This window comes from Blennius ocellaris (assembly GCF_963422515.1).
Source record: "Blennius ocellaris genome assembly, chromosome: 8".
Taxonomy (NCBI): Eukaryota; Metazoa; Chordata; class Actinopteri; order Blenniiformes; family Blenniidae; genus Blennius; species Blennius ocellaris.
Genome location: NC_137657.1, coordinates 24,969,987 through 24,997,330, shown reverse-complemented (window position 1 = coordinate 24,997,330; position 27,344 = coordinate 24,969,987). Strand labels below are relative to the sequence as shown.

General features: G+C 42.8%; 1 protein-coding gene across 11 annotated transcripts in view; it reads right to left on the bottom strand.

Annotated features, from left to right (window-relative positions):
• The window catches only part of LOC308133581 (plectin-like), a 126,754-nt gene that overhangs the window by 47,597 nt on the left and 51,813 nt on the right, over window positions 1-27,344 (bottom strand). For 4 of the 11 annotated variants that reach the window (XM_080501014.1, XM_080501021.1, XM_080501020.1 and 1 more), the window contains exon 1: window positions 13,649-23,164. The exons of 4 other annotated variants lie outside the window; for them this stretch is intronic. In XM_080501014.1, coding sequence (XP_080357140.1) covers window positions 13,649-22,805 — 9,157 coding nt within the window. In that variant the 5' untranslated portion in view covers window positions 22,806-23,164. Of the gene's footprint in view, window positions 1-8,068; window positions 8,249-13,648; window positions 23,166-27,344 lie in introns of those variants that run through there. 3 more of the 11 variants (XM_080501023.1, XM_080501018.1, XM_080501019.1) reach the window with 3 other exon arrangements.

The following is a 27,344-nucleotide window of genomic DNA, read 5'->3' as shown; positions in this document are numbered from 1 at the left end:
CCTGTCACCCCGTCTGTTCCAGACGTATAAATAGAAGCGGGTGTGTTTTGTATTGATGGAGACGTGAAGATCTGATCCAAGCAGGGCTGAAACGTTATCATTAACATGTTTGTGGCTTTGAGTGTGTGCGTGAGAATACTTTACTGTGTTACTTTGTGCCAGCATGTCCTGCCCACAGCAGAATGAAACAACAAATGCACAAACTGGCACAAAACTGATACAGTTAATATTATACCTATGAATATCACTGGTTCAAATAAAAACCTTCTCTCTGAAATGAACACCTTTCTCTGGAAAAATAGCTCTATCTTAAATTTGGTATCAAAGCCTAGGATATTTTGCACTGTAACAAACTGCTTTGGGGCATAAGGAGTGTTTGATTGATCGCAGAAAAGAACAACAGTGCCTCATATGGTGCAGAAACTGTGCACCCAGAGCTGATGATGGTTTGATCATTTAGCAAGGAGTGAATGGACTTCAGTTATCAAGGCTTAACTCACTGATGTTGAGGCCTATATAAATTGCTTTGCAATAGTCAGTACTTCATGTTTAAAGTGATGTTTGTCATGATCACAAATAGACTATTGGTATGCATCAGACGAGCCATTGTTCCAGTATACGTTTACATCAAATCGGTGAAAGTGTGCTGCTTATTAACTTTAACAACCGCTCACAGTTTCTAATTACCAAGACGTTACTATAAAGGTTTCATTTTCGATAAAACAGCCTCATATACATTGAACAGCCAGCGTTTTCAGTCTGAGCGACTGTGTTTTTATCACCGTGCAGTAGATTTTTACTACGGTGAGACTTGTTGTGGCACCTCACCGTTTTACTCTATAGACACTGCCGTCACATTTACGATGTTTTCCCTACAATTCCAACACAAATGTCACAGAGCAGCTGCAGATTGTCATAATGTTCCCGCTATGTGGGGTTTTTCTGCACATCTGGTCTTTAAGTTAATTGAAATTGCAACAGTGCCTGAGGGAAAACTGATATGTATGCTACAAGTCTGAAGACACAGCTTCACTCTTGAAAATATGAATTAAATCAAGACGCATGCAGCAAATATGTCACCGTTCAGTTCATAATGAATTGTACAATCTCCAAAATTCTTCATGTAAATAAAATATAAGAATAATGCATTCAATAATGTCTTTAGATTGGAAATCACACAACAACTCGCACGTAAACCCCTCCCATTACTCGTAACCTTCTCATGTTCATCTTCACAACCTTTCGATATCACCTCTGAAAACAACACAGCCAGTAATCAGGCTCCTCCTCACCAAGTCAAAAAAGTCAAGCATGGCCACTCACCTATACAACACATCATTCTGTGCCGGTATGTGCACTGCTCTGCGTACACGCTCATCTCTGGACATTTCCCTCGATCGAAGCTCCAAACTGCTTCCATCAGACATTCTAGAGACCTTCTGAAGCCCCCCTGTGAGTTTCAGATCAGACGCTCTCAACCAGCTGGTGTGACGGGTGGAAGCAAGGAACACTTTCTAACAGGTGACAAGAGGCTCGAGGGCCCTGCCCCCCTTACTTTCTTTTTTCATTTTAGATAGGCTGAAGGTAACAGGTAATTCAACATAGTTTTCAGGATGGATTCACTGTTTGGTATTTGTGTGATTAACTGATGAAGTATTGTGGTACGACATCGTAAGGACACATAAGGACAGTGTTGCATACATCTACTTCTGCTTGTTTCCAGCCAGGGGAATGATTACATAACCAAACGCCCATCCAGCGATACTTGCTCACTACTAACCCTTATCAGACTAGAAATCCTTTCAAAACATCAATTCATGCTCAGTTTATACACACAGGCCTTTAAAAGGGAGCTGTTTCTTTCACTATTGTTAGACATAATCTGGCCCTGAAGCAACACATGTGCGCCTCCTAAGATAAGGCTGTTAGTTTTTTAGCACCCCCGACGCTTTCCGGAGCCAATCTGAAAACCTACGAGCTTAACATAGTCGCAGCTCCTCGACTTCCAGGAGTACTGATGTATTTGAGCACTGCGGACAGTGAAACACCCGGCTGTGTTAAGATCCTCATGTCTCACAGAAGGAAACCAAACACTCTGACTGACACATGCAGCTACCATCACCAGTTAACTTTAAGATGTGGCAATTTACGACGGGGCACAGCTGAGCTGCCCCTGAGTGGGATTTAAAAGGAAAAAAGGGAGCTAAATGTGATGCGTCGTCTTCTGTTGGAGTGCCACTGTCTGACCCGGAGCCCTGCAGGAAGCTCAGTGAAGCTCTGAACAAAAACACACTTCTTTTTTTGGTAAAATGAGCCCGTTTCCCACCCAAAAGTAATGAATCACTGGTTCAACAGGTAATGGAAGGAGGAAAGTGATTTCAACCACGTTTAAACTATAATAATTGTAATTACTGCATTATAAACTTGAGAGAAAAAACAATGGATGTTGACTTTATTCAACATCACTCAAACAATTTGCTGATTCTAATTAATGCAGTTATGTCAACAAAATGAGCTATGTTTTAAATAAATAGAATATATAATTTATCGGGAAATAGCAAGCTTATGTTCAACCAAATATAAGTAATTATGTAATTTTAAAACTAAACACAAAGTCTCTTAAATCGTAATTAAAAGTTTAGCAATATAAATACATACATATATGCTATTACAGTGATTTAAGTCACCTACGTAAATCCAAATTAGCTGTTGACCTCTGCCACTAAATTTAATTTAAGAAAGCACACTAAACCATACCTTACATTTCTTACATAACTCTCCTCAATAAATGTGGCAACTGCTCCTGGATTTGTAGTCACTGAAATTGTTGTCATCATGACAAACAGAGTAGCTTAAAGTACCCCTAAGAAACCGAACGATGTCAACAATTTCCACACAGTGTAATTGAGTAAATCCAAATTAAGCCATCAGATCTATTGAAGAAATACAAGATTACAATTTCACTTGTGTGGAAGACAATTTTGTAGCTTCACAAAAATCACAGCTGCCTGTCATCGATTTAAAGTCTATAAAATCCCCTAAAGTATTCAAAAACATGCAAAGAAACAAGTTAAAATTCTCACACCAGCCTCGACAAGGCCTGTAATACCAATTTGTGCCACAAGATAGTGTAGTGAGACAGACTGATTCTAAAGAGTGATTTTTTTTTTAAACATTGTAAGATTTTTCCTTTAATAAGTAACTAAAACCACATTTTTCTTCTGTGTACCTATAATCAATGTCAAAAAATACGTTGGCTCGCGATATATGAGCATCTTTAAGCAAACCACACATGTGTATATAATATGGACCGAGGTGTGTTGAGACCCCCTTAATAGGGGTCACCGGGGTTATAAATAAACTCAGTTCATGACCAGATGTGTGTGACTCCAAAATAAGTCAACGGTACATGATCGGTCCACAGGGGCTCCATGCAGCGTGTTCACAATTCCCACAGGACATGAGAGCTGTATCCAAACCCTCACTGTTTATTTTATGACTCATGCCAACCAGTTCAGCGACCACAATGATGTTGCTTTTTTTTATTATTATTATACCGTCTGTGCTCACAGGGCCTGGAAAAAGTGGACGAACACATATTCAGTGTACAGTAAAGAAAAGTAGTTGCGGAATTGTTCCAGTGTGGGAGTCCTGGTTGTTTCCAGGAAGAATGTGGCCTTTTCCACCAACCAGGCCAAAGCCACAGCCAGAACTCAACCATCACAGCCCACACTGCTTTGTCCGGCCCCCCTCTGTTGTTTCTAAAGGAGTACTTGTGATTAAATTGCACTCATGCCTCCAAACACGGAGAACTGCAACCTTTATGAGCAAAACAGCCACTTCTGACCACTTTCCACCAAATAAATATGTCTGGAACCAAAGAAAAAAAGACATAAAAAAAAGAATAAAACAGCAGATAAACTTACCAAGTATAACATTTTGCTGCAGTCAACCAAATAGTTTGTTGGTTTACGGTATGAAATTTATAAAAGTACAATTAAGGACGAGTTTTAGCCACTTAACCATTTATGTAAATTCAGCTATATTACATAGTTTGATTATACAATTATTTATATGGTTAATCACCACTTTGATCTGTTGTACCAGTTTGAAGCAGGTCATTGGTTTCAAGTGTCACTCATTATAGCTGTTGAAGCAGTTTTACCCATTGAGTGCTTCCACCATGAACTTATATTGTTTAGTGACATAGATTAGAATGGAATATCATCTTGCATGTTTTAACTGATCAACTCCTGAACCATTCACTACAGAGAGGCTACTGTAGCTCCAGAACTGTGGGGTGCAGACCCGTACATTTGAAGCAGGACAAATAACTACACAGAGTTTCTTCTCTCCTCCTCTATATGAGATCTGTAGTGGGAGTTTTCTGTAACTGAAGAAGCCACCTGTCAACCTTACTTTACTTGGGGAAACCAGCTATAAAAATGCTTCACATTGGAAGAATGCAAATAAATGTAGCAACTCATTAAAGCGCAAGTCACTCAATAGAACGTCAAATATGGAAGGTACTGCGACATATTAGGTTCAACTTCATAGAAATATGCTGAAGTGCATCCTGCCGGGCCCCCCACAGTTGACGGTTGAAAGGTCAGGGCTCAGAGGAGTGATGCTCCCCCGCGTGTCACACGCAGTATTTACAATCTACCTCGGGCCACGCCCCTTTCCTCACGACCTTTCCGACGACCCAATTCCGACATAGTCGGAGGTGAATGTTATGAACCGTGTTCCCACCTCTGCACGCACAGCCGCGGGGCGGTGGCTGAACGTATCCGACTACAAGCCAGGCCAGCTCCGCTCAGCGGTGGCGGTTCTACACTCGGGTAATAAGTGAATGGCAAAGGGGAGCTGGTGAGTGGATATAGGACAGAGCTGTCATCGTCGGGGACGGGTGCCAGGGGAAAAAAAAAAAGGGGGGGGACAGCTAAGACCTGAAAGCCTGGACCGAAGTGGGCAGATCAGTGCGAGGGGACAGCAGCTGCATTAACCCCTCGAGATCCCAGACAATAAAACATTATCTGAGAGGACATGACAGACTAAATGGAAGGGCGAATGGCACTAAATCATCTACATGTGAAGCCAGCTGGCAGTGAAGAAGTGAGGAAATAAATAGGGGATAAATCTTCTTTGTAGTTTTATTTATGCTGTCTTTCAAACTCATATATAAAAAAAAAAAAATAAGCTAGTTAAAATATAAAATAAACATACAGCATAATTGTTCTCCTGGTCACTATGACATTTAAACAGATTAAGCCACAATCTGAAGTATTTCTCCATATTATTACAGTTCTAAATCACACACTCACATAAAATTACTGCGTAATTAACTCATTTTTATAAGGTAATGATGCTTTGTACGAGCAGTCACACTCACGACTTGAGGTTTGTTGACTTGGCCAGAGACACTCCAGGACATAGAGAGGCTGATAAGAGAATCTAACCACTAATCTTGGATTTGGAAGATGACCCAGTCGACCAACTGAGCCCCAGTTCTGTTCAACATGCTGCTAATGCTACATAACAAGAACCCTGTAGAGACAATCAGGAGAATATTTAGAAGTAGTTTCTTTGGCTTTGACAATATAACTAAACAATAATCAAATGACTAATGGTTGAAAAAACGTCTGACTGGTAAATCAAACAGTTTTGAAGCTTCACTTGTCTTTTAAAGATTTACTTCTGCAGTTCAACCAGTGGGTTTCCAGTTAGAATTATACCCTGGAAATTTTGTTTTTTTATTCGTAGGTGAGGACATAGGAACTGAAAACCACTTTTTATTATTGTTTTATCACAGTCTTCTTTTCATTGCCATCATAGATTGAAAAAGTTAATAAACACTATCGAGATGACGTCCATTTAAAATCTTACATTTAGAAACATTTTTGAGAAACAAAAATACAACCACATTCACAAGTCAGGGCTGATAACATCAGCTAGTTAGCGGTACCATTTTGGCCAAAACTCAAAATATTATTTTCTCTGTGCTCAAAAATACTACGTATAATAAGTTATTTCAAAGAGTACAGTCCTGAGACGCTTGCTAATATGAGTAACGGAGTCAATTAAGATAACAAAAGGCCTAAACATGAGTCGGCATAAAATACAATTTAAATGTGTCAGCATCTGCAAGGTACATTGATTCTGCAGACAACCAGAACAATGCTAGTGGACTGAAATACAGAGTTAATGCTAATGAACTAAAAAAATCACCAGAGCCATGCTAATAACTTGTGTTTACCAAGATTGCACATTAGGAAAACACCAGGACAGTGGTCGTGGATTTGCAAACATCCAGTTTGACAAATGTCTGAAGTGTTTTGAATGAACAGATACAGGGGTTTCTCTCAAGCAGGTATACTAAACCACAGAGAGATTTATAGGACACACACACAGGCCCTTGATCGACGATTCAACAAGACTTGACAGGTTTGCAAGGTTACCATACAATAGCATTATTAAAGCAAACCCCTCCACCCGACACGCATAAGACCAACATGTCTCCAAAGCTACAAGGCGGTGCAACCAGAGCCTGATCGACAGCCTCTCACGCTGTCTGAGCCTAATGACTACTAATCTCTTTGCAGGAGCAGGTGAGTACAGACCCTTCAATCAGTAGGTGGCGACAAGAGAGTGTGACACGGGCACGCCGAGGTCCCAAGGTACCTCTGAGCCGAACCCGTGGACAGAGGCCGACCGCTCCCAAGGTCGCGCATGACTAATGCTGAGGGTAAACATGCCACACGTGAAACTGTACAGAGCATGGAAGCTTGCAGTGTTAGTAATGTGACCTCGTCGAGTGTTGAGAACAATAAAGCCAGAGAAAAATAACACACCTGTAAGCAAATTGGATGGCAAACTGCTATGCCAGTATTATCAGTCTTCCTTTTGGGGGATGGAGGTGTGGTTTAATGTGATGACCAGCTTCACCACTAAGATCTTGTGTTTTTCCTACAAAACATTCAGAGGTACTAAATACCCCGAAGCTAGCAGGGTGGGACCGACAGGCACTTGTTAGCACAGGAATGACAAGGTAGAGGAGGTGAGATGACAAAGTGGGCGTTCATGACAGTTGTGCATTTACTGGGGAGGGGAGAAAAATGGAGATGCCGCAGGCAGGAATTCCAGCTGTTTTTTCTCCACCTCTTAACTATCAGTGTCAGAGTTGCCTCGACTGATACCGATGGTAATGACATGGGTCAAACTCAGGTCCATTTAGCGAGCAAAACATTCCGTATTTTCTATCACTTTCTAGACTCAACTAAACTACAATCCTCTCAGCTGTTATCTATGTTGAACGAGCAAGATAACCCTGTCATTTCAACATCCACTTTATTTTATTGCCACACAGGGGTGAGTCTGCAATCTACATTCCTGAACGACAAGTCATTTCCAAAGAAGAGAGTCAAATCTGATAATACATTAAGAGTTGTTATAACCAACGGCTTATCTCTTTTTGATGTCTACAATGAGACGATTGTGTTATCATCCCGACTGATTTCAACTTAGAAGTCAATTGCAGGAGATGTCCCAACATTGGGGCAGCTGGTTGGGATTTTATGGCGCTCTGAAATAGTTCAGACACACAAGAACACCCCTGTCTCTCTTTCTTACACACACACAAATACATTTTGAAGCAAATTCATGCTTTGGAAGATTGTTGGCATCCATTAGAAAAGCAAAGGAAGGGGGGCGTGGATGTTGCCCGCTCACCCCCCCCACCCCTCCGCTTCACCAGTCCCTGCTTTCACAAACTCCCAACTACACTCTATTCAAAACAAAGTTTGAAAATTACAAGGCAGGTGACTATGTTTAATTAAAATTTTTCACATAAGGTGCATACGTTTAAGCATGTGTCACGAGTGTCACGTTGTTGACAGTCAGTGTCCCTCCGTCCTGTTGGTGTTGCTCTGTACATTGATTTTGCCATTGATACTGAAACACAGCCAGCCTCTGGCATTCGACAAAAACACCCCGAGAGTCCGCGGCCGGGCAGGCAAACGCAGTTAGACAAGAGACAGACACACACAGCAATCCCACTCTGTTGACCTACCAGGTATGATCTTCATCTAAGAGACAGTACAGGGAGGAAGAGGAGAGCTGGAAGAGAAAGAGAGCTGGACAAGAGGGGGGAGAGACGGCGACAGGAGAGAGCCCCTGTTTGTTTGCTGCCCCGTTTCTCCCTTGTGTTGACTTTTGACAGGCTGTGCCTGCTGCTGAGATCCGTCAGTCTGCTCTCCCGTGGCCAGGGGAGGAGGAACGACAAGGCTGGGGGAGAGGGGGCCGGGGCGAAGGGGTAGGAGAGGAGGGGGCTTGCAGTTGACCGGGGGTTATAAATACCCACTAGAGCCAGATGATCGCACAATGTCGCACTTAGAAACTGATGGAAGAGCTCTGGCGGGACACTTGGCCACACTCGCCCTTTGGAGACAAACACAAACAGCCCCTCCCACTGCCCCCCACACTCTTTGATGATGCTGGGGGCAACTTCATTCTGTGATATTAAACCACATAACCTCGTTACTATTTGCCAGAATCAGCACTTGGACATATCACCAGTCCATCCAAAAATAGGCTGAACAAGATGTTGGTCATTGAAAACCGTGTTTTTCTTTAGCTTTGTTTGTGCCTGATATGATTTTAATGCTTGTGCCATCACAGAAGTGTTAGTGAGGTGAGTTAAATTGGATATGTTCGGTGTCATTATGGGAAAAAGCCCCTGGCAGCAAAACCAAGGAAATAAAAATAGCAACTATGACAGTAAATATGAAAACTGAGAGCAAACACTGATGGAAAACTGACAAAATCAGAGCTCAGTGATGGATGCAGCTCAGGCCTTCAGCGTTCATCCCCCGTCGCTTCTGGGATCGCAGCAATCCACAACATTCTCTAAATATAGCAAGTTCTAATATATGCACATGGCTTTGGCAATTGTGGCAATGACAACTGGCCCCATTTCTCCATAATGCTGGGAGCAATTTCCACAGCGGTGTCTGGAGAGCAGAGCCCAGACTGGATGCTCTCACGAAACATTGACACTATAGATGGAGGTCCTATAGTGAAATGAAAGCAGCGATACCGAGAAACTGAGGGGGGGGTTTAGCAAGAGGATTGCAGGGAATTTCTCCATCAACATCCTCATGTAGGACATTCCCGAACTTCTGAACTCAACAAGAACTTCACTCAGACATCATCCATGTTAAGACACAGGGCTGAAAGGTATTTTCTCGGCTTGTGTCCAGAGGGAAGTGGCTACCTCGTGTCGTGCTCTCGAGCCGCATAGTAGGTAAGTTCAGCCATGTAAACACTTCTCCTTTGAAGCTTGTTGTGACCAAACAGGTGGTGTGGGGGGTCCCCTGAGAAAATACACTATGGAGCATGTGTCAATTGTAGAGTGCAGCAAAATTTAGCTGTGGTTAGAATTGACGTCACTTTTTTTAGCTATAATCAGAGCTATGTGCTGATAAAAGGTCCAGCTATGACTAAAGTAGCCATTACATTTGTAAAAATATATTAGAAAGTATTGATTTTTACATTATCTATAAGACTGAAAAATGCAGTCACATTTATATTTGAATGTTTTTATATAGTTGTTTTATGTCCGACCTACTATTGGGAGATGGCCAAGTTGATGATACTTACAATGGATTCCTAGTCTAAATGTTAACCATAATTTTCTATATGAAATGGATGCCGTTTAATGTGTCAAACTAGTGGCGTCAGTCAGCCAAAAGCAGCCCACCAAACAAATTATTATGGTTATTATGGCACTATTTTCCCAGTCTGGCCCACTTAAGGTGAAGTTGGGCGGCATGTGGCCCTTTTACATAAAATGTGTTTGACACCCGTGTGTTAAATTCTCAGATGAAACTTGAATTGAGGACGAAATGTCCCACAGATTGGCGAACATATGAAAGTTCAGAGGGAAAAAAAAAAATCTCCCTCCAGCTCTTTCTCAAGTTTGAAGTCATGTTAGTGCAGCCTAAAAACGTATCATGGGAAATGACTAACATCATAAGCATCCGGGCCAAACCCTCAATGTATTCCACATGTTATCGATCGCTCAGTTTCCTGACTTCAGTCGATGGTGAGTTAACTACGCCAGCAGATTTTGGACTCTGCGACACCTTCCAGCCTCTTCTTAGTATATTGCAATCAACTCCTTTTTAATTTTGATATCTAAAACTTTCTGCCCACCAACACGGCAGTTCAAACTGGCAACTGTGTTGGAAGGCCGCATGCAAACAGCTAATGTGGGAGGATTATGTTTTAGTCACTCAGATGCTCATTACAATCTGTACTTGCTTCACTGCAATATGTATTCTATCATTACTTCATCCGTTTCAATGTCTCAATTATTATGGATGAGCTTTGGAATCGTTTACAACCACGTGGCGCTCAGGTTGAGGTTGGTCTGCCTTGTATTTCCACAAGAATAATACTACAGTTCTGACAAAACAAGAGGTGGAGTGTCAAATTTCATTCAGTATTCTCAACACTGGCACACAGTGGCCTACCGACACCCCCCCCCCCACTGTCAAAATGTTTGCTTGGCGTGCTTGTGTGTCACTTTGTGAAATGTAGACCGACATGTTCTGACACTGAACCGAATATCGTGAGGGATTTCACAAGAGGAGTCAGCAGTAATAGATAGGGCACAGCAGCTAGGGTCGTCTATGGATTCAACTAAATAATCCTCCTGCTAAGATTCAGAGCTCTTTATAATTTATCTCCAATCCATACTAGCAACGTATTACACCCTTCCAGAAGACCTCCAAGCAGTCCCACCGTTTGACCTCAGTACCAGAAATACCCGAACATTTTCTCCTCCAATTGCTATTCAAACCCACCTCACATTCACTTCAGCTGTAACATTTCATTCAGTTAATCCAACTATTTTGGATGCTTTATTTTCTACGTTTAGAACGTTTTCAAAGTGTGGGAAGATTGATCGCACAGAGCTTGAAATATATTGTTTTCCATGTAATCGGATAACATTGTTAACAGCTGTTGGGGTCCATAAGCAATCATTGAGCTTTTCAGATGCTTTGAATGACAATAAAGTTCTTGAAATACCTGGTATGATAACTATTGTATAGAATATAGTTGCTTGCAAACAATTCAACTTTAAAAATGTGCTTTTTTAATGCATTTATAGGTTTCGCTTCAACTTAGTTGATTATGTTAAAAACAAGGATGACCTGCCCATGAGTTACAATTTAGCAATAGAAGCTTCAACTTTAAAGTTTACATGTAAATCAGAATGATCTTTTTTTTTTTTTACTCAAAGTTTAGACTCATAAATCCAGCTCTGAAATCCGAGAGTGGCCCGAATGAGTCACTACATTAAAATGATGTGCCACCATAATGAAAGACGCCGGGTAGCAGCACACTGCAGCCGTTCATTTTGACCAATCAGGCAAGAATGCAGCGGGCATGGTTGCGGAGATGAAAACACGGAGGACCTCGGTGGCCTTTCTGGGATGTGATTTTTCTCTAATTGCCCCCCTGGTGCCATGTGTGGGCAGACTAAAGTAGAAGCCCTCAAAAGCTTGTCCAGTTCCTACAGAGGCACTGACTGCACGGGTTATTGTTTCAGCCGCACACATTCAAACAGAATGGCACAAGTGTCACAAGCCATGTGTTTCCTTGAAATGTAAAACCCTTTGTTTGGAAAGCAACATTTTTGTGGCACAAGTCAGATTTTTCTAAATACTTTCCATTTTCCTCGCTTCCACGTAACCAGCGCAAAGCGAGAGAGGAAACAAAGTTGTGGGAAAATAGCTGCTGTACCTAACAACAAATACTCATCAAGGCGTGGGTGTGTCTACTGACAGCCTTTTAATTAACAGACATACCAAGAATGCCACACTCAAAAGGATAACAGCACTAAAAGTAAGATCTCTGGAAAAGACAGCACACTTTCTATGCAAGAGGACAAGAAATTAAACTCTAAATGTTCAACAGGTGGTGCGCAACGCTTTGAAACCTGGAGATTTATTCAAACGTCTGAGACTGGGGCTGCAGCGTTTGGTCAGTGTGACGGATGAAAATGGTCGGTAATGGACAGCAGATGTCAGCAGTGCACCGCCGTGTCCGACACATCAGACACACCGGCACAATCTGAAGTAAAACCTTTGTGAGCTCTCGCCATACACACACACACACACAACCAGCGCTCAGCCCAGTTTTTACACATGCTGCACTGCTCTAAAGTTCTCTGTTCACACACATCTGTTGTTGTGCTTGTAAATTCTTTTATCTCACTGTATAAAAGGGAATCATTAGATAAATGGCTGCTAATTAAATCCACATTGACCGTCACGTGTGGATCCAAACAAACACACCCATAGAACTGTGAGCCAGCTCTTCCAACTTCCTGACTTTTTATCCGTTGCTCACACCCACGAGAGGCAACGCCCATGCACGGTCTTTCCCATACACCCTCTTCATCATAAAAAAAGAAGAAAAAAAATACATGCAAATGATTGTCACAGCTCATTCCACTTCTGAAAGTTGTGAAATTTCAGATGCCAGCCAAAACTCTGGAGTCACATGCTTCCATATCACTGAGAGTTTCACTTCAGTAAAGCAAACCACAGCATCTCCAAAACCCATTTCTCTAATTTGACATTGCATAAAGTTTGTTATCATCTCTGCCTGCATATCACCTACATCCCACACATACCACTGCATAATGGGGTCATGCTCGTCTCTCGCACAAGTCTTGAGAGAACCAAAAAAATTAAAATAAAAACAGATCTACGAGGACAAGTCTCACTGGAGAAAAGAGGAAGAAAAGTCCCCAAAAAGCACCACGCCTCCCATTTGTTAATCAGTCTGGCTTTAACTCACGCTCAATTGTCTCTTCAGAGAGCAGGCGAGGCTGAATCTCAGCAAAAGCAGCCCCACCTTGTTGGAATGACTGCAGGTCTGCAGAATCTCACTGGCGAACACTCAGAGATGGCTCTGGAGATTTCACAGCTTTGTACATTACTCAACATGACAGGAATTCCCCACCCTGGAAAAATATTACTCCGTTTGTTTTCTTATCCATTAGAAATTACAAATAGTATTGTCACTAATGCAAATTAATCATGAATGTACTTTAACTGCAATTAAAACAAAACAAAAAGTTAAACTTGCACTTGGAAACATCACCTGTCCATATCTACTGTATGTCATAATGCCTGTGTGAAAACACACCACAGGGTGTGATCCTACAGTGTTACTGACACCCCATCTATTTAAACACACAGATAATTAAATCACAGCCACATCTCAAAGGTCTAATCTCACAACCTTACAGAAAGTGTTCCTAAAGAGAAGCTGCATCCGATCCACATCACAAAAACTCGAGCTTGGCCTCTGTAATACGAGACTTTCAAAGTCATAAACTGTAATCAAACCACCCCAAATAATACTTTGGAAGAAAAGCCAACGTCAATGAGAAATACTTTCCTGAGTATCAAATAGTGTAAGCGCATGTCAGTAATGTTATATCCAGCATCGAATATGACACCTCCCACAAACCAAAAGAAAAAAAGGTGGGAACTTCAAGGCAACTACACCTTGTGCACTGAGACCGAAGATAACGCAGGAAGTAGGTTAAGTGGCACACTGTCAGACTTACCTTCATTAAAGTTGGGCCACGTTTTCTCCTCTGGGTCCTCCAGTGAGTGGTCCCAGTCAGCGTCAGGTGAAGCCCCCTGCACCAGGGCAGCTGGTGCACCCGACAGAAGCGCCCGCTCTATTGCAATTGCCTCCAGAACATCCATGTCCAGTTCTTCCCCTTCGCCCTCAGGTTCTACAGGTGCAGGAGGTGGTGACTGCCCCTCGGCTGCATCGGGGCTGATGAGGTGCTTCACCTCAACTATCTCCTCCACCACAACAATTTTCCTCTTCATGGCGGCCTCGTCTAAGTCAGGGCTGTCAGATTCACAGGTGTCCCCAAGGTGAGGCTTGTCGGGCTGGGATACGGGTATGGCAGCAGAGGGTGTGTCCTCCTGCGAGTCCCTCTTCTTCTTCTTTCCCCTCTGCTTTGAGGCCTTCGAAACAGAGAGCCTTTCCTCTGTGCTGCACTCTGCTGCCTGACTGGCCGAATGTTGTGCAACTTTGGGAGGCTCCTCTCGCTTGACGAGGGGGCTGGCCTGTGTCTGAGCAACAGCCGCCTCTCCTGCTGCTGCCGCTGCTGACGCTGATTCTCCGGCTGCGGGTGCTTCCCTCGCAGTGGAGGATGTTTCTAGTTTCGGAACCTCCCGCTTGATTTTTTCTGCAAAGAGCAGTGCTGGCTCCACCTCCCCTTTGTTTGCTGGGGCCTCAGAGAGCACAGCTGCAGCCTGCGTGACTTCCTCGCTGCACATTCTTTCAGGAGTCATCTTTGGAGAAACATTAGTATCCGTCGGTTCAGAGGCCGTGACAGGGCTGCCTTTTACATTTGCCTGGGGCAATGATGTAATGTTAGTGGAGGGCAGTGGTTCAACTTGAGGCGAAAGGGGGGGCTTTTCGTTTAAGGATTCGGATTGTGTTGTCTTAGCCTGCTTTTTCCCTTTTCCTTTCTTTTTTCCCTTCGAAGGTTCCTGTGTAGCTTTCACTGTACTTATAAGGGACTTAGACTCTGACTGCAGCACGGGGGTTTTGTCTTCAGGTTTAAGTCCTGCATGCATGACTTCCACTTGGCTTATTTTCTGCACCGTCACTGTTTCCACTGTGGTGACAGTCATTCCCTCAGATTTCACTGGCTCCTTCTCCCTCTCGGGGCGTAATTGTTCTTGGGTAATCTTACTCACAGTTTTTTCCTCAAGTGTGTTTTTTGCTTGTACATCCACTGGGGGCGCTGCAGACATCTGATCTGATGGAAGTGAAGTTTTCCCTGAAACCTTCTCTTTTTGTTTAGGCATTTCTTTCACTTGCCGGCTGTCAGTATCTTTTTTGGTGTCAGCTTTGTTTTTTTCTACTGTCTTTTTATTGGAATCCACCGTTAAAGGTTGTGATACAGCCTCTGCTGTGGGTTGGGTGGTGTTTTCTGCCACCACCTCCTGGGACTTGCTTACAGAGCCTGTTTTTGGCTCCATGTTTGAGTCAGCTGGCTCCTCAGTACTTCCACTCTTAGACAAACCACCAGGTGACTTCTTTTTCTTCTTTTTAGATTTTGAGCTCCCCTCAATCACTATTTTGGGTTCTTTATCCACTTCAGGGCCGACGGCCTTTTGAGACAAGTGGGCCTCTTTTTGCTCCATTACGGTTCCCTCCACAGAAACTTTAGCAGCCTTCTCTGGAAATGCCATTTTGTCTTTCTTGACATCACATTTTTTCTGCGGGGTAATCCCCTTCAGTAAAGCTGGCTTCCCTGTCACAGGCTGTACATCTTCAGCTTCAATTACAGGCTCCACTGAGGGAGTGGTGCTAATGGCAGTCTTACTTTCTCCTGTGCGTGACTCCCCAGCTTGGGGTTTCTCTTCTGTGGGTTTATTTGCTTTCTGGTTTTTCCCCTTTTTGAAATCCTTATTCATAGGTTTAGTGATGACAGTAGCGGAGGTGTTGATATTAGTAAGGGGCGTGGTGGTTTCCTGAGCAGATTCCACAGTAATGATCACTTGAGAGCTCATTTTATCAGTTGACGCATTAGCTGCAGTGTTGCCCTCTGTAGAGTGAACTGGCTCAACAGTCACCTCTGTAGTCACCTCCTTGAAAGGCACAGCAGAGGCAGCATCACTATAAAGCTTGGAGCTTTTCTGAACTGATTCTATTTTAACGACAGCTTTGGGCTTCAAGTCATCATGTTTTTCGTCATCTTCAGATGCAACAGGTTCCACAAACAGCTCTGTCACCTCTTTAACAGATTTTGAGGTTTTGGGGATTTTCTGAACCTGTTCTATTTCGATTACAGCTTGTGGCTTTAGGTCGTCATTCACCTCTTTAGGTGAAACACCACTGTCCACGGGTTGAACTGGCTTCTCAACCGCCTTTTGTTTCTTCCCTTTGACTCCTTCAGATTTTGTGATGACAGGAGCTTTTGAGGTTTTCTGAACTGGTTCTATTGTAATGACTGCTTCAGACTTCAGGTCATCATGTTCTTTAGGTGCAGCACCACAGTCTGTAGATTTAATTGACTCAAGAAATATCTCCGTCACTACGTCTTTAACAGCTTCAGCAGGTTTTTTGATCAGAGGGGAAGCAGAAGCAGCGTCACTATAAAGCTTGGAGCTTTTCTGAACTGCTTCTATTTTGACGACGGCTTTGGGCTTCAAGTCATGTTTTTCATTGTCTGCAGATGCATCAGGCTCAATAATCATCTCAGTCACCTCTTCTTTAACAGATCTTGAGGTTTTGGGTGTTTTCTGAACCTGTTCTATTTCGATTACAGCTTCTGGCTTCAGGTCATTGTTCACCTCTTTAGCTGAAACACCACCGTCCACAGGTTGAACTGGCTTCTCAACCACCTTTTGTTTCTTCCCTTTGACTCCTTCAGATTTTGTGATGACAGGAGCTTTTGAGGTTTTCTGAACTGGTTCTATTGTAATGACTGCTTCAGACTTCAGGTCATCATGTTCTTTAGGTGCAGCACCACAGTCTGTAGATTTAATTGACTCAAGAAATATCTCCGTCACTACGTCTTTAACATCTTTAACGGGTGTTTTGATCAGAGGGGAAGCAGTGGCAGCATCACTATGAAGCTTGGAGCTTTTCTGAATCGTTTCTATTGTAACGATGGCTTTGGGCTTCAAATCATCATGTTTTTCATTGTCTGCAGATGCAACAGGCTCCACAATCACCTCTGTCACCTCTTTAACAGATTTCGAGGTTTTGGGAGTTTTCTCAACCGGTTCTATTTCAATTACAGCTTGTGGCTTCAGATCATCATGCACCTCTTTTGCTGAAAATCCACTGTCCACAGGTTGAACTGGCTTCTCAACCACCTTTTGTTTCTTCCCTTTGACTCCTTCAGATTTTGTGATGACAGGAGCTTTTGAGGTTTTCTGAACTGGTTCTATTGTAATGACTGCTTCAGACTTCAGGTCATCATGTTCTTTAGATGCAGCACCACAGTCTCTAGATTTAAATGACTCAACCATTATCTCTGTCACTACGTCGTTAACACCCTCAGCAGGTTTTTTGATCACAGGGGCAGCAGAAGCAGCGTCACTATAAAGCTTGGAGCTCTTCTGAACTGCTTCTATTTTGACGACGGCTTTGGGCTTCAAGTCATGTTTTTCATTGTCTGCAGATGCATCAGGCTCAAGAATCACCTCTTCTTTAACAGATCTTGAGGTTTTGGGGGTTTTCTGAACTGGTTCTATTTCGATTACAGCTTGTGGCTTCAGGTCATTGTTCACCTCTTTAGCTGAAACACCACCGTCCACAGGTTGAACTGGCTTCTCAACCACCTTTTGTTTCTTCCCTTTGACTCCTTCAGATTTTGTGATGACAGGAGCTTTTGAGGTTTTCTGAACTGGTTCTATTGTAATGACTGCTTCAGACTTCAGGTCATCATGTTCTTTAGGTGCAGCACCACAGTCTGTAGATTTAATTGACTCAAGAAATATCTCCGTCACTACGTCTTTAACAGCTTCAGCAGGTTTTTTGATCAGAGGGGCAGCAGAAGCAGCATCACTATAAAGCTTGGAGCTTTTCTGAACTGCTTCTATTTTGACGACGGCTTTGGGCTTCAAGTCATGTTTTTCATTGTCTGCAGATGCATCAGGCTCAAGAATCACCTCTTCTTTAACAGATCTTGAGGTTTTGGGGGTTTTCTGAACTGGTTCTATTTCGATCACAGCTTGTGGCTTCAGGTCATTGTTCACCTCTTTAGCTGAAACACCACTGTCCACAGGTTGAACTGGCTTCTCAACCACCTTTTGTTTCTTCCCTTTGACTCCTTCAGATTTTGTGATGACAGGCGGTTTGGAGGTTTTCTGAACTGGTTCTATTGTAATGACTGCTTCAGACTTCAGGTCATCATGTTCTTTAGATGCAGCACCACAGTCTGTAGATTTAATTGACTCAACAATTATCTCTGTCACTACGTCTTTAACGTGTGTTTTGGTCAGAGGGGAAGCAGTGGCAGCATCACTATAAAGCTTGGAGCTTTTCTGAATCGTTTCTATTGTAACGATGGCTTTGGGCTTCAAATCATCATGTTTTTCATTGTCTGCAGATGCAACAGGCTCCACAATCACCTCTGTCACCTCTTTAACAGATTTTGAGGTTTTGGGAGTTTTCTCAACTGGTTCTATTTCAATTACAGCTTGTGGCTTCAGATCATCATGCACCTCTTTTGCTGAAACACCACTGTCCACGGGTTGAACTGGCTTCTCAACCACCTTTTGTTTCTTCCCTTTGACTCCTTCAGATTTTGTGATGACAGGCGCTTTTGAGGTTTTCTGAACTGGTTCTATTGTAATGACTGCTTCAGACTTCAGGTCATCATGTTCTTTAGATGCAGCACCACAGTCTGTAGATTTAAATGACTCAACAATTATCTCTGTCACTACGTCGTTAACACCCTCAGCAGGTTTTCTGATCAGAGGGGCAGCAGAAGCAGCGTCACTATAAAGCTTGGAGCTTTTCTGAACTGCTTCTATTTTGACGACAGCTTTGGGCTTCAAGTCATGTTTTTCATTGTCTGCAGATGCATCAGGCTCAAGAATCATCTCATTCACCTCTTCTTTAACAGATCTTGAGGTTTTGGGGGTTTTCTGAACTGGTTCTATTTCGATTACAGCTTCTGGCTTCAGGTCATTGTTCACCTCTTTAGCTGAAACACCACCGTCCACAGGTTGAACTGGCTTCTCAACCACCTTTTGTTTCTTCCCTTTGACTCCGTCAGATTTTGTGATGACAGGCGGTTTGGAGGTTTTCTGAACTGGTTCTATTGTAATGACTGCTTCAGACTTCAGGTCATCATGTTCTTTAGATGCAGCACCACAGTCTGTAGATTTAATTGACTCAAGAAATATCTCCGTCACTACGTCTTTAACAGCTTTAACGTGTGTTTTGGTCAGAGGGGAAGCAGAGGCAGCATCACTATGAAGCTTGGAGCTTTTCTGAATCGTTTCTATTGTAACGATGGCTTTGGGCTTCAAATCATCATGTTTTTCATTGTCTGCAGATGCAACAGGCTCCACAATCACCTCTGTCACCTCTTTAACAGATTTTGAGGTTTTGGGAGTTTTCTCAACCGGTTCTATTTCAATTACAGCTTGTGGCTTCAGATCATCATGCACCTCTTTAGCTGAAACACCACCGTCCACAGGTTGGACTGGCTTCTCAACCCCCTTTGGTTTCTTCCCTTTGACTCCTTCAGATTTTGTGATGACAGGCACTTTTGAGGTTTTCTGAACTGGTTCTATTGTAATGATTGCTTCAGACTTCAGGTCATCATGTTCTTTAGATGCAGCACCACAGTCTGTAGATTTAATTGACTCAACAAATATCTCTGTCACTACGTCTTTAACGTGTGTTTTGGTCAGAGGGGAAGCAGTGGCAGCATCACTATAAAGCTTGGAGCTTTTCTGAATCGTTTCTATTTTAACGACGGCTTTGGGCTTCAAGTCATGTTTTTCATTGTCTGCAGATGCATCAGGTGCAATAATCATCTCAGTCACCTCTTTTTTAATAGATCTTGAGGTTTTGGGGGTTTTCTGAACTGGTTCTATTTCGATTACAGCTTCTGGCTTCAGGTCATTGTTCACCTCTTTAGCTGAAACACCACCGTCCACAGGTTGAAATGGCTTCTCAACCACCTTTTGTTTCTTCCCTTCGACTCCGTCAGATTTTGTGATGACAGGCGGTTTGGAGGTTTTCTGAACTGGTTCTATTGTAATGACTGCTTCAGACTTCAGGTCATCATGTTCTTTAGGTGCAGCACCACAGTCTGTAGATTTAATTGACTCAACAATGATCTCTGTCACTACGTCTTTAACATCTTTAACGGGTGTTTTGGTCAGAGGGGAAGCAGTGGCAGCATCACTATGAAGCTTGGAGCTTTTCTCAATCGTTTCTACTGTAACGATGGCTTTGGGCTTCAAATCATCATGTTTTTCATTGTCTGCAAATGGAACAGGCTCCACAATCACCTCTGTCACCTCTTTAACAGATTTCAAGGTTTTGGGAGTTTTCTCAACTGGTTCTATTTCAATTACAGCTTGTGGCTTCAGATCATCATGCACCTCTTTAGCTGAAACACCACCGTCCACAGGTTGAACTGGCTTCTCAACCACCTTTTGTTTCTTCCCTTTGACTCCTTCAGATTTTGTGATGACAGGCGCTTTTGAGGTTTTCTGAACTGGTTCTATTGTAATGACTGCTTCAGAATTCATGCCATCGTGTTCTTTGGGTGCAGCACTACAGTCTATAGACTTAACTGACTCAAGGATGACCTCTGTCACTACGTCTTTAACAACTTCAGCAGGTGTTTTGATCAGAGGGGCAGCAGAGGCAGCATCACTATAAAGCTTGGAGCTTTTCTGAACTGGTTCTATAGTGAAGGCTGCCTGAGTGTTCAGATCACTGCGATCCTTAGCTGTCGCATCAATGTCTGGAGATTTAACTGGCTCAACAACCACCTGTGTCTTCTCTTCTTTTGTGATGACAGTGGTGGTGGTGGTGGTGGTCGCAGTGTCAATACGAGTGGATGTTTTCTGAACTGGTTCAAGTGTAATTTCTGCCTGTGGCTTCAAGTCAGCATTTGCCTCCTTAGCCAATTTATCTGGCTTCGAAATTACCTTTCCTGCTTTCTCTTTTTGGAAAACTTCAAGTTTTACTGTTGCAGGGACTGCTTTGGATATTTGCTGAACTGATTCAGCCGTAATTTTGGCTGTCGGCTTCAGGTCTTTTTCCTTTTTAGTCGAGGGAGTTTTAATCGGCTGAACAATCGGCTTTGTCACCTCCGCTTTAGCAGGTTTTGTGATGACACTGATGGCTGTATTACTCCGAACTGGTTCAACTGTATTTGCCAATTCTGGCTGGAGGTCATTGTTTGACTCCTTAGCTGTACCAGGAGCATCAGTACCTGATCTAACCGACTCCAAAATCATCTTTTCCATCTTCTTCTCTCTGACAACTTCAGGTTTTGCGATGACAGGGAGCATCGGCTGTCCTTCAGCTGACTTTTTTGAAATCACTCCTTGAGCCTTCCCGTCATCTACTGCCGTGTCAACTGCAGCTTTGTTCCCTGCTGGTTTGATTGGATCCAAACTCGCTATTTTTGCCTTTTTTTCTTTGACGTCCTTGTTAGAAGATTTTGTAGTGACAGGGATGGTGATGTCAATGTCAGGAGGAGCCTTGGAGATTTCCTGGGTAGATTCTGTAATGACTGTTTTGGGCTTTACTTTTTCTTTTGCCGTTTTAGGTGTTGCATCAACATGGGCTGATTTAACAGGTTCTACAGGAAGAACTTGACTGGTATCCTTAGTAGATTTCACGGAAGTTGCTTTTTCTTTTTCACTTGTTTTCATTTGATCAACTTCTGCAGATTTAATGGGTTCCTTGTTTGCTGCTTTTGTCTTCACATCTTTAATATCTTCATCTACTGGTTTGATGATGGCAGAAGTAATGGCGGCAGTTGGAGGCCTTGATGTTTCTTTCGCTGTTTGAGAACTCACTTTTTCGGCATCAGTTGTCATCTTGTTTTCAGCAGATTGTTGTGGATCTACAGTGAGAACCGTCATTGTTTTGGTTAGCACATGTGAGGATGTAGCAGTGCTCGTAGGGGTCTTCAATGTTTCTTGAGCAGACTTAACTGTGACCCTGGGAGATTTTATTGGATCGGCAATCACCATTTTAGTTTTCCCTTCTTCACCCTCCCTATGAGGAAGCATTGTATGAGCAGACATGTTTGTGATCATCTCACTAGACATAATGGAAGGTTTTTCATCAGTGATCTTCAGTCCCCCCTTATTTGTTTTAGGAGTGGCAGGTTCAGTTGGGCTCTTTGATGATGCAGCACCTGTAGCTTCAGACACAGCAGTTACATTTAAAGGCAGAGCCGTTTTGGAGGATGGCAGAAGGGTTTGTGACACATCCTGTTTAATAGCTGCTGTTGGAGCAGAAGCAGAACCTGGCATCCTCTCCTTTTGGACCCACAGCCCTCTCTTTTCCTCAGATGGCATTGACCTCTCCCAGCTTCCACTAGGCTCCTGGAGAGCCACTGATTTCATCCTGGTCTCCTCTGTCACACTTGCATCACTTCTAAAGTTGGCGCCCCTCCGGAAAAGAGGCTGACGCTGGTCCTCCTTTTCCCATGATGCTTTTGGTCTGATTGGTTCTGCAGCTTGTGGACGACCCCTAAACCTGGGGGTCCTGTCAGAGTAACCCTCTCTTTCCCCTGGACCCATCATTCTATGGCGGTAGCCTTGGCGTTCCGCCAGTGCTTCTTGGCTCTCCACTTCACCCCTACGTCCTGGTTTAGGAACATAAGATGTAGGACCTTCTACAGATTGGACCTTCGCAGCCCGGTGGGCCACTGCCAGAGTAGCAGCTGGCTTCCTGATCCTCTGCAGAGAAGCAGGAACGATCTCGGTAGGCAGATGGAGGTAGTCACGCAGGTAAACAATGCCATCATTGGTCAGGTACCAGTAGAAATGTCTCCAAGCAAATGTTTCCGTTACATAGCCTCTAGACTTCAGAGAGCCCATGGCACGAATGACTTGAAGATTGCTCACATTTTGTATATCTGGGTGCATAATCTGTGGCCTCTTGTCCTTCTTGGCTACCATCACACCATCTCGAAACAGCACCTCATAGATGGCCCTAAGGTCCCTCATGGGCATCAGCATTCCGGCAACCATTGTACTTTTTTGTCAGTAAACTCTCTTAAAGCAGAACTAAAATGCACAACATCAAACAAAGAGAAATAAGATTGTCTCACAGATTGTTGTGTGAAAGAATCCAGTGGCAAAACCGGCTGTCACGTGTTCCCAAAGTCAATTAGAAAAAAATGAAACTAATCCTTGTGAGATCTTGTTTTCGTACGTTCTCTTCCTCGTGTTCGTGCCAATCCTTGCGTTGTCGCAGGAAAAAAAAAAAGGAAGATATTCCTCTGTGAAATAAGACTTAAAGTCAAAAGTCAGTTGTCCCCCCACTAAGTTCAGAGTGGCTGGGACTGAACAGTCTCTGTACTGCCGAGATGGCAATGACAGAATGGAAGAGGCAGCGTGTGTGAGAGAGTGAGAAAGGGAGTGAGGCACACTTTTCAGCGCAGCTCCTCCTACCTTCTCTCTCTCTCTCTTTCTCTCTTTCTCTCTCTCTCGCTTAGGAAAAAAACTGGTATGGAAAAAAAATCTAACAAAAGTAAACAGTCCAACAGGAAGTATAAAGAAAAAAGGTGTCTATAAAAAAGTTGGGAAATCAAGAAAGCGCAAAGAATGGAGCGACACACCTATGAAGAGTGTTTGAGCACATGTTCTGGGGCTCTGTGACTTTTACGGAGACACCCACACGAAAGAACACGCCTCCCATGTAATGTACACACACACACACCTCTTGAAACACACTTTGACTTGCTGACACGCACCTTCTGGCGTGTCTCACACACTTGCCCAATGAATGGGCTCTTCTAAACTCATGCTACTGATAAGAAAGACAGACAGTTGTCATGCATTCATCCGACCACGGGGCGACTAACGGGGTAGGTTACTGAGTACAAGGGATCTAGTTTTACTCATTTCACGATCAGATATCATTCAGGACCGTTTACTCTACACACAAGGTGTGGTTTCAATGTGTCATGTTGCAAGCTCTTTAAGTGAAGTGACATTTAATAGGAAAATACTTCACTGGCAGAAACAATGTTCCTTAAAAGACATTTACCAAAGAGAAAACAAAACTTTCACCGGTTGTCTGAACAATCATTAACTCTAATTCTATTCATATCTGTTTGTTTGGAGGGTCTCCAAGTCACCAAGACAAGCAGGCTGCATAGAGTAATCGCTGTTTCCCACTGCAGCTCATTAAAGTGATGCAACGTGCTGTAAAGAGCTCTAAAGTTCTATTGCAGCTCCAGAGTGCTAACATTGGGGCTTCTTGCTAGGAAACAAGAGTCTGTCCTGCACAACTATATAAAGAGCTGTGCATTATAGCTAACCTTTTCAGCACTCCCAGAGAACATGATATCATATTTCTATCCCGCGATCACTTCTCCCTCCTGTACATCTGTCTCCTGCTCATCTCCGATTGTCAGTGGAAGCGTCCAGTCACGGTCAGTGTCCAGCAAAAAGACAAAGTTAGAAGTAAAATTGACCACTCTAGGATAAAACAATTCTTTGTCTTATTGAAGAGATAAGAATAAACCTGAGAGCAGAGCATGGAAATGCAGTGCAGTTGTGAAATTGCAGTGTGGTGGTGAATGGACGCAGAGGGAATGACTCATTCCCCCCTGTTTAAAACCACACACACATTATTACGCATCTAAACACTGGCGGGAAAAAAAATGTTTTCATTTCAATTGTCATGGCAACAGGCAAATGAAGTGCACCAGTTATGAGTGAGCTGCATATCCTCTTTCAGTGGAGAAACAGGTCATAAATCCACGGGCCTGGACAGCTGGGCTACACTGTCATTTAGCAGACCAGTAGCTGTAGAGACGCGGATGTTTACAACAAGCTCTTAGCATGATGTCAAACTTTCAGCTGCACTTATGAAACCCAAAAAGTTGCAGCATATCCACTTATTAAGTCACGGTAAACATCAATAGCCTCTTTTGATGATTTCACTAAGGCTGTTGTTTACTGTCACTCTCTTTCACACAATATGTAACGTTGATGACACCTGGTTCATCAGGTAGGGCGAGGCGACGCCCCAGGTCAAAAGCTGCATACCTTACGGATTTATGCTACCTTCAGCACTGTAGCAGGCTGGGAGGAGCAACAAACATTCTCAGGTTGCTTGTATTAAAAAGGCATTCCTCTGCATTATGAAACAAATGTTTTATCATTGACATGCCACAATTCGCCTGACACTAAAGCAGAGGGAGAGCCACTTGCCTGCTTGTAAACTATGGTTATGTATGAGCATGTGTGAATCTGCCGAGAACAGCACGAGTAAATGTTTAAACCCTACTCACTTGGTTCTGAACAGAGGTGGAAAGAGTAATTTATACAACAGTACACTATAGATCTGTGGCTTCAATTAGTCTAAATTACAAGTCAAAGTAAATTATAAAAACTAATCTCAATATCTACGTACATCTATATTATATAATTAGGTATAAACAAAGACTTGTATAACTGATACATAAAATAGAGCAAAAGATTTGAAAATTATAGGTACAGTAGAAATGTATGATTTTACAAGTAGATTGAATAATGTAAGTAGCTCTTAAGTGGGTGTTAAATGATATACTTAAAAAGTACCCAGAAATACTACTCAATTACTATAATGAGACATGATGCCTCACCTGCATTACTGTTTCCTGTTGACTTTGAGCATCCAAATCAAGTGCACTTAAAAGGTAATTTAAAAAAGATATTATGTTGCTTAGCAAAACACAATACAGATAACCGAAGGTACGTCAACAAATTGCATATTACAATGCAAGCCTTGCAGGATCGAATGTTGGGTAACTGGCATCACCATACGTGATGCCCAGTTATCTTGGCTGCATATCAGTGTGATTTCACGCACTGTTTACATACAAAGTGTGCAGTGAACTTCAAAGTCCCAACTGTGACTCTTATTCTGGCTGGAGGCCCAGCCCCCTCCCCTCAGCCATCCAAACATTAAATATGCCGGCTTCACCAGGCTTGACCATCTCTGCATCTCCTCTGTCTCATGCTTTTCATGCGGCGGTTGCAACAGCAATGTGCAAGTTTCATACAGCCTTAGTCACTTTATAAATGATCTGCAGCAGCTTACTAAGAGGGAATTGGATATATGCTCACTATAGAAGCAATCCAGTTTCATTCAGACTATTAACAGACAATGCTGCAGCAAGCAGACCACAAAAGGAAGGGTGACGTGATTGAGTAACAAATAATGAAGTAACGAGTCTCGGGAGAAGAGTAACTAAAGGGTTTCCTGGTCTGGAGTTTGCTTTTGCTGCCCATTTCAAACCTCCACAAGTCCTAGAATAGATGTGTCACCACCAGCTGAAGGTGGTTGGCGGATGGCCCAACGTAAAGGCCTGTTGCTCGGGGGTCTATACACACATGCCCTCCATGCTGATACCAGATCCAATCCACTCGAGCCACTTCCAAGGAAAGTAAAGGTCAGCAGGGCCTTTCTTACTCTCGCTGGATGACACATGTGTAACGTAAAGTAGCCTGTAGCACTATGAATAAACTATCACTTTACTATGACTTAGAGTGGAGTGGCATTGTGCAGCTTGGTCTTAAACCAGAACACTCAAATACTGCTGATGAAAACACCTTAAAGCATTGCAGTAATAAAAAAAGAAAAATAATAATGGCGAAACGTTGTCCCCACTCAACCCCGAATAGTGACTTGCACTTCTATACTCATGATGAATCATCCTGCTATGCATGTGAACACCCTTTTTATCCAGACGACAAGCCTGTTTTTATTTAAGGAGCATGTCGCCTGACCGGGTTTGGTTGGGCGGAGGATCCCAGTCGGAGACAGCTGTGCCCTCTGACATAGTCCATGCATGAAAGAGCACAAACACCTGACCCGTTGATTCTGCTAAAATTAGAGGTTGTTGTAAACACCTTTATATGGAGGTCAGGGTTGTCACCAAACTATTTATAGCTTTTCTCTACAATTACTGTAAAACAATTAATATTTGTAGGCCAAATTACCTTGGAATTTATTAAAGATCAAAAAGTACAGTTTTGTCATCAATATCACATGAACTGAAATAACTTTATCCCTTATATTCGTAATCAAAAGGTATTTATTCAAATACACTTATTTCTGTAGAAGGTGTGAAGACATTTCACTGTAACTATTGTAATAGTTTAAGTTAAAGTTGTCCACTCACATGCTTAAAACTATAACAATTATATTCCAGGTATCTACAAGACAAATTGTTATGGATTTAGTAATCATTCAAATTTTCCTTCCTTTGACTCAGCAGAATTGTGACAAACTCCCAATATTGGTAACAAAAGAAAATCCACTGTCATTGTCTCTCCGTGGTCTCCAATCCTTAAGATCCCCTTCTCTGCATGTTTATAGTTTCTCTCTGCTTCAACACACTTAAATCCAGTTTTTTTCCCCATCACCAAGTCTCTAAGAAAGCCCATTGATTAATCCTTTCGATTCAAGTGTATTGCAGCAGTGAAAGACAAGACAGGGGATCTTCAGCATCAGAGTGGGAGACCACTGGTGAATTTCACTTCTCTAAAGTATTCACTCATAACATTGGGCAA